The sequence below is a fragment of the Montipora capricornis genome, chromosome 3, assembly GCF_036669925.1.
Source record: "Montipora capricornis isolate CH-2021 chromosome 3, ASM3666992v2, whole genome shotgun sequence".
Taxonomy (NCBI): Eukaryota; Metazoa; Cnidaria; class Anthozoa; order Scleractinia; family Acroporidae; genus Montipora; species Montipora capricornis.
Genome location: NC_090885.1, coordinates 14,901,570 through 14,909,757, shown reverse-complemented (window position 1 = coordinate 14,909,757; position 8,188 = coordinate 14,901,570). Strand labels below are relative to the sequence as shown.

Here is an 8,188-nt window from a genome sequence, read left to right as displayed (position 1 = left end):
TTTTCGTGCAAAAAATCTGTCAAGATGAGCGAATCGCCAAACATCTGTTGGAAAGGCGTGGTCTCAGTGACCTCTGCCGTATGTAAAATTTGGGATCTTTGACCTAGGAGGTTGTAATTCCAAGTCTTTGCAGAATTCGGACTTGTTTATTTTTCATCTCATGATACAGTGAGACGACTTTTTTGCTGTGGGTGATCCTCTATGTACACATGGACTACACATGTAAACCCAAATATTGTATAGAAAGCTGATTAATTAAAAAGCATCGCAATCTCTTGGGCTCTAATAAAGGTTTTTTAGGCTATCCTGAAGAGGCTTGTTTTATGTTACAAAATGGGAGGTCTGGTGAAAATAAACAAAAATAACTTGAAAAGAAAGATAATGTTGATATTATTTATTTATTTGTTTTTTCACAAAGTCCTACATCCGAAAATGTACGTTAACGTACTTCGGATTACTCCTCTTGTTGTACGGCGTGTTTTCCTGTGACAGTCACACTGAAGACAAGCACAGGCAACCCAAGAGCACTTGGGAAAACTGAAGGAATCTCGAAAGTCCCGAAACTTTTCGGACTCTTTTCGGGTGTCACAATTTCCCCTATATCTTTATGAACAAAAGAACAGCTTGTCAAAACAAGCGAATGACAGTTTCGAAAATGACTTATCGGGTGCGAAAACAAGCGAATGACAGTTTCGAAAATGACTTATCGGGTGCGAAAACAAGCGAATGACAGTTTCGAAAATGACTTATCGGGTGCGAAAGGTGTTCGGGAGGTTCGAGAAACAGACCCCAGTTCCGTACAGTTCTGGGCAAACCCTTTGATAATAGACGCTATTTCGAAAGACGGAATCGAAGCAGCCAGATAATAATAAAGGAATAAGAGTGCGTGAAAACAAAGATCCTGAATTTTCCTTTAGCATTGCGTTTTGTGAAACAGCAACCGATAGACGACTGCTTATTATAACAGCATGAAAATTTGTCTGTTCTGAGAAGTTTATCATACAATCGTGACGTCACTATTTACCTAAAACCCAGGCTCTTTCTTTCTCTCTGGGAACAAAGATGGAGGACGAATCTTCTGTGGCGGAATGTCGGCCATACATTTATCTTACACTCGTCAGGCAGTAAGTATTTTAGCTGCACAATTAACGAATTGATCAAGCGTGGGGGTAACTTAAGAATTCAACAGGAGAGTTGACATTCAACCAGCAAGGAGCAACGATGCGCGTCGTCGTTGCTGATGCTTTTACCTGAATTAGTAGAGGAATTCATCCAGCGTAAGAACTTTTCTGTTTCCTACATAACTGAAGCATGTCTAATGGAAAAGTGCCTAGTGTTCCTCAGTGTTTTTGATGTTGCTCTGTCACGTTCAATACACCGAATATTAGCCCAGTTTTGATTTCTACCTGGTGTCACTACGTAATTAATGGGATCCCGGGAGCTGTGGTAGAGATCATAAAAGCCTGGTTAAACATTCCCGGGGAGCGGGTCACAAAAAGTAAGCTTCATTGCCCTTAAGAAGGCCAGACTACAACATGGCGCTTTGTGCCATATCTTTCTGAATAATGTTTGAGCTCTTTAGACTTTAATATCACGGAGAATTATCTAACCTAGGTTTGTCAGACCTGGAAAGAAGTTCGAATTCCAACTTGCCTGGCAAGCAAACTTTACGACCAACTTCAGTTGGTATTCCTTCACTTGCCTAATGAAAAAAAAAAAAAAAACAGAAAAATACAGCATATCTTTTGTTGAAATAAATTTTATTCCATTTAATTTTTTTTGTCTAAACTGTACCATTATGGTATACGCGGGACTCCTTCTAAGTGGTTTGAAAGCTATTTACACAATTGGACTCAATTTGTTCAAATTGTCAATACCAAATCTAGTTGTGAAACTATTATTACTTGTGGAATACCATAAGGATCAACCTTGGGTCCACTATTATTTCTGCTCTCTATTAATGACTTACCTAACTGATCTAATAAGCTATCCTTTAGAATCTTTGCTGATAATACAAATATGTTTTATACAAGTGCTAACTTACAACACCTTGAATCTGTTAGGAATGAGGAATTAAAAGTAGTTTTTAAGTATTGCATCACTAACAACAAACTATCCATAACCTAACCAAGACAAACTTTATGGTAATTCCATCTTCTAGAATAGGTGGAAATATACATTACTTAAAATTGAGTGTAAAAGTCAAATTAAAATATTTAGGTATTTAGGTACATTTTGATCAGAATTTACATTGGGGACCCCAGATTCAGGATATCAGCAATAAACTAGCATGTTCGTTTCTCATAGCAGGGATATAGTGCTATGTCCTACATCAATCTTCTGTGGATCCTCACACTCGAAAACATTTACAAATTTAAATTAGCCCTTTTTATACATAAAATTAAAAGTGATCCCAAAAACATCCTTTAGGTGGCAATATTTTCTGGAACTCGTACACTAGCCTCTGAGATTCATAGCTATAATTCTAGATTTGCAGCTAATTTTAATATCTGAAGAACAAGTATAAGAAGTAATTATGGTGCTTTTAAGCTACTTTGGTCACTGCCCACATTTTGCTTAATTCATCACTTGTGGAATTTACTTAGCTGTTTTATCTCCTCACTCTTGTAATGTAGTTTAACCCATTGACTCCCAGGGGTTCCGCATTGAGGAGTAAAACCATCTGGCGTTAGACAGAGTAAAATACTAAGTCTGGCTGGTTTCGGCCGGTTTTGATGTCAAAGGGTTAACCCATTGACTCCTAGGCCTGGGAGTGAGACTTAACAGATTTTACTCTGTCTAACGCCAGACAATTTTTCGCGTCAACTGGGGGTATCAAGGGGTACCTGAGGACTGAATGGTTAAACAAATGATTATTAAACAAATTTAAGATGATACATTAGTGAGTGAGTAGTGTTGTTACCTGCATTTCCAACAATGCAATAACTAGGGCTTTGTCCAAGCCAAGGGCAATTAGATGACTCTGGTGCTCAACATGTCAATTCACAAATCTTTGTCGCAGTGGTTAATTTACTTTTATCAATTCATTTGATAACGATGTGTTTGTCTTTCAATAATATTACAGTTTTTCTCGAACATTTTTTAACTTTAAGGTTAGTGCTTTTGTTTCACACTCAGTGCCGCAGATATTATCACCCATAGATCTACATCCTCTGTTGATCAAATTTCTTTTGCAGTGGTGAAACCCCAGAAAACAAGAATGATATATTTCAAGGTAAGGGCAAATATTGTGTTAGGATTTAAATACTTCAGAACCTGTGATCCAAAAACTGTTTGATGGTATAGTTACAGTATCACATTTTCTGCAAAGAAGAAAAAGTTATTTTCAATTGCTAACTACATCATAATTATTGTGATTACAAAGAACAGTATAGTATCGTATAATTTTTTAAAATTCCTTAGTTGTGGTGTTAAATATTAATTTAATCTCTAGTTAATTTGTTCTGTATTCTGTATATTGCAAAGTTGTTCAAAAAATAAAAATAGTTTTGCTGTTCAAAGCAGAGCCAGAGAAGGCCTATGAGAGGCCCGGTTAATTTTAAAGAAACTGTAGTGCTGCATTGGTGGAAGGTTTAAGCAAAAAAAGTCAAATCATAATTATCACCACTCAGGGGTTTCAATAACTTCTGAAATAGCCGTCAATGACAGCCCATGGAAGGCGGCAGTTTGACAAGTTTTTTAGTTTTTTAGTTTTTTTAGTTTTTTAGCATTTTTAGTGAAAATCAAGGCAAACTAGCCGGCAGTGTGAGGCAAAGCAGGCGGCGGTATGCTGCCGGTAACCGGCTTCTATTGAAACCCCTGCCACTGTAAAAATATTGCATGGCTGATGTTTTGAGTGTTAGCCCTGACGAAGGACCAAGGCTTGAAACACCAGCCATTCAGTCTTTTTATGGTGGTAATTCATCATTTCTAGTTTCCCTGCTAGCAGAGGTCTCTTTTCTTTTTGCGTTCGGCGCTGAGGAGTATGGGAAAAGAGACCTCAGTCTGCGATGGTCAAAACTTACTTTGTACCAACTGCTGTCTGCAGCCTTAGACACGAGGACATCACTCTTCAAACCGCGTGCCCCATAGACCACTTTCATAAATGGCGGCCAATTATAAATTCTTTTGACAATATTAAAATTAGCCTTACTAACCTCATTTTGAAGTTGGTAATTCAAAAGAATTTTTACACTGAGACGAGGTTAGTAAGGCTAATTTAAATGCATACAAAAGAATTTTAAATTGGCAGTCATTTATGAAAAGGGTCTATGTTATGTTTGCTGACTGTGACTTGAGCCCGCTGTGTCCTGCGCATTCCTTTACAGTAATTCCACTGTTGTTAAGTGAGCACACACAATATGAAGTATCACGTGAGGATTCGGTCGCTAAGTAACCGTCGCACGTGCACAACACAGTGAGTTTCAACCCAAGGTGTCTTTTCCTAGAAGGGAAAATTCTAGTGTAAATCCCATGTATTCTAAATACCGGTACCAATTGGCAACCTCTGGGTGGGACATTTGGGGAGACTTTGAAGCAAATCACAATTGAAGTAGATATGAGTTGGTTTTTGTGGTATCAAAAATATTACAGGGCATTTGAATACAGTACTGTCTGAAGAAGGAATAAGACAAGCACAACTTGTTGGAATCAAACTTCAAAATGAAGACTTTTCACATGTATTCTCAAGTGATTTATCAAGAGCACAAAAGGTGAGCAGTTATCCGACAACTACTTTTCTTGGTGGCAGTTGTGATGTGTTAACTGTTACAGCAGCATGACCTTCTTGCAGCTTATATTGTTTACAGCATAATTATATCAATTTAATTTTTTCCAAATGGTTTCATGGTAAGCATGACTTGCTTTCTCTGTGACAGCTTAAAGTGGATAATCAAAATATCACTTCCTTTTATTTTCTTTATATTTTGAAAGTGTGTTTGCTTAAAACCTGATTGGAAAAATTTTGAACTCTGATTTTTATCCAAAGGCTGTTTGCTCTGAGTATAAATTTTGGATTTCATGGTCCTCAGGATGGTTTTTAGTCCTCGGGTTAGCCAAATTAAAACAATGAGCTGCGACAACTGACCAGTCCTGTGTTTTAGACCTGCCGGTGTAACTCGCATCTGGGAATGCAAAATCACAACTTAAGTGTCCTTTAAATGAGATAGAGATACATTTAATGCTTCTTTCCACTCAAGAAAATTACCATTTTCATTTGATTCTTTGTCTAGACTGCAGAGGCCATTGTCAGTAGAAATAACTGCTGCTCTCAAAGAAAAATTGTGGAGGATTATCGACTTAGGGAAAGGGTATGTATTCTATGCTTTTTGCCCTTGGCTCAGAATGATACTAAACAGTTTGATCCATTGGCTATGTAACGGAAACGCCCCCCTTTAATGAGTAAAGGCGTGGTATGTATTCTATGCTTTTTGCCCTTGGCTCAGAATGATACTAAACAGTTTGATCCATTGGCTATGTAACGGAAACGCCCCCCTTTAATGAGTAAAGTCTTCTGGCGTTAGACAGTCTCGCTCGTAGGACTCAGTCAATGGGTTAAGAATGCGTTTTTGGCCGTTGGAATTTGTTTTTAGTTGTTGTCTGCAGAGTCATGATAACTGTCCTGGTGCACTACTCTATTCCATTTCAAAGGGGAATTGGATATGGCAAGTTTTGGAGGGTAGGGGAGAGAGAATGTATCCTGTATGAATTGGTTGACGAAAATATTATCAAACTATGAGTGCTTACACTAATTTTGGATACTTTGGCCTACTCTTGTTAAGAAACCTGACTAAACAGGAGTGTTGCTTATTTACATGCACCCTCAGAGAGCATTGCAGCCCATCACAGGATTGCTTCCCTGTGTTGTACAAGTACTTATCTATTGTTAAGCAAAGTTTCTAAGTACAAGTATACAACAGTTTGCCAGTGGCCAATGACCTCTGAGGTAAAGGGAATTTGACCTGCTAACCATTACATCACCATGCAAGCTAACTATCATAGAGGAAACACAACCAACACAATACATAATAATTATAATAATTATACTTTATAATTGGCTGCTCCGCATACAAGCTTTTCGTAGCCAATAAGTGGCTTGCAACATCGACCCCTGAAAGCATGGAAAGGCGCCTCTGGTAGCCGATATATATACAGCCCATGTCCGATGTCAGAGCACAGCACCACAGCTGAGTTGATTTTGATGAGGGAGGAAAGCTGGAGCACCTGGGAGAAAAAAACCTTTGAGCCGGGTTGAAATCGACTGTAACTCAGCCTACATACCATGGTATAGATGGGAGACATGGTTCTTGACCAATGCACAGGCGTGACTCCCCAGATTGTACAGCACGGGGTATTCTGGGACAGTCACCCATCCAGGTAATAACCCGATCCATACAAGCAACAAACCAACAAACTTTATAAACAATGGTCAACTAAGATTTGACAGTTGACATAGTCTGCTTGTGGGCTAAGTGGACAAACAGAAGTTCGCACAAACAACATTGTATGGCTTGCCCAAATCTCGCCCATTGGGAAGATTTTGGAAATCTTAAAATTATTCACCTGTTGATGTGTTTTTTTAATTTTTTCCCCAACTTCAAGGGCTATGGTGCAGCTGAGGGGTGTTCAAAACAACGTTTCTTTCAAATGGCAGCAAAGGAAAGCGTAAAACCAAGCAATTTTGTTCCAGAAGGTGCTGAAACACTTACCCAGGTCTCTGAAAGGGTTGTAGAGTGCTTCAATACCATCCTTCATGAAACTGGAAATTCACACCTGGGCCCTTATCGTCATGAACAGAATGGCACTTGTGTTAGTCACAAAATCAACAATGGTTTTCTGTGTGCAAGCAACGAAGAGAATGGTGACTGCAACAAACTTTGTGTGGCTAATGTTCTCATTGTTTCCCATGGAGGAGTCATACGGCAGTTAATCAACCACTTTTTTACAAAGGTGAAGTCTGAGTTTCCAGTGAAATCTCGCATCAGTATGGTTTCACCAAACACTGGCGTGTCAAGATTTGAGATATTTTTGAATGAAAAGACCAACTTGCCTGAATTTGTGAGATGCATCTGTTTACATGACATTGAACACTTAAAAGACACTCCCCAGTAGTAAATTATTTGATGTGAAGTAGCTAACTTTAGGCATTGAGAAAATAATTATTAGTAATATTGGCATCAATCTGAGACTGTCAAATTATTTGTTAGACTAAATACATGTCCTTTTTTTTTTATGGGATAGATGCCATTCCTACTAGCCAGAAGTATAAAGGAAAGTTTAAAGAAAAGAGCCTTTATTTTATACTTTACATGGATATAATTATAAAGCTGGTGGCAAGTGATAATGATAATAATAATAATGATAATAATAATAATAATAATAATAATAATAATAATAATAATAATAATAATAATAATAATAATAATAATAATAATATAATAATAATATGATAGATCTAGATGATAATTACCGGGTGACAACAAGTGACGCAACAATGGCAATGTAAGATATCGGCTAGTGTGGAACAAGCTTGAGACGTCGGAGGAGTGGAGTATCAGGGAAGTAGATGTGATTCAAAGTCTGAAGGAAGGATTGCAGTATAAATTCCTCGGAGTACTGGAGAATGTTAAACATGAAGACAACCTGGTTCTTCAGAATGCAGAGAATGTGTACGTAGAAAGACTATCAGTGATATGGTCGAGTCCGTTATCAGACCACAACAAAGTGTTGGCGATCAATCAGTTTGCACTTCTGGCTACATACTTCATGTGGACCCAGGTATGGACTTTTGCGGATTTGTGGAGGCTTGACAGAGAGACTCGCATGGTCATGGTTGTTAAGGGGCTAAGCATCAGTTGGGCTCCACATATCTACTGTACCTTCCTAGGAAGTTAGGAGGGCGAGGCCTTAAGTCCATCAAGAGAGAGTATAAGACCATCAAGATCAAGGCAGCTATGAACTTGTATTCCAACAATGATCTAACTACGCACCTGGTGAGGTAGTTTTAGGAGAATGCGGCTCGTACAGGGCACAGATCCCTGGTAAAGGATGCTGAGAGCTATGCACAATAGCTGCGACTGCAATTAGAGTTGCAGTACCCACAACCAGTTGGGGTTATGGAAACTGGGGACATACTCGATAGAAAGAAGATCAGTTGGTGTATTAAGAAAGTCAGCCAGAGCAGAGGCCG

At 38.5% G+C, this 8,188-nt stretch overlaps 2 protein-coding genes across 2 annotated transcripts in view; both read left to right on the top strand.

Moving 5' to 3' along the window:
* The window catches only part of LOC138042335 (uncharacterized), a 2,112-nt gene extending 1,735 nt beyond the window's left edge, over positions 1–377 (top strand). Inside the window, exon 1 of the mRNA XM_068888191.1 lies at positions 1–377. This exon is cut by the window's left edge and continues 1,735 nt beyond it. The gene's annotated coding sequence lies outside the window, so the exon portion shown is untranslated.
* Positions 378–1,027: 650 nt separating this feature from the next.
* LOC138042338 (fructose-2,6-bisphosphatase TIGAR-like) lies at positions 1,028–7,285 on the top strand. The gene is made up of 5 exons (XM_068888196.1): positions 1,028–1,124; positions 3,198–3,235; positions 4,594–4,712; positions 5,232–5,309; positions 6,601–7,285. Exons 1-5 carry the CDS (start codon positions 1,063–1,065, stop codon positions 7,108–7,110), a joined length of 807 nt encoding a protein of 268 aa, XP_068744297.1. The 5' UTR covers positions 1,028–1,062; the 3' UTR covers positions 7,111–7,285.
* Positions 7,286–8,188: the final 903 nt, after the last annotated feature.

Excerpts from the sequence above, each read along its gene's own strand:
- LOC138042338 (XM_068888196.1), top strand. The coding sequence starts at position 1,063 with ATGGAGGACGAATCTTCTGTGGCGGAATGTCGGCCATACATTTATCTT. Across the intron at positions 1,125-3,197 it reads TATCTTACACTCGTCAGGCA|TGGTGAAACCCCAGAAAACA; the intron begins GTAAGTATTTTA and ends TTTCTTTTGCAG. Across the intron at positions 3,236-4,593 it reads CAAGAATGATATATTTCAAG|GGCATTTGAATACAGTACTG; the intron begins GTAAGGGCAAAT and ends AAAATATTACAG.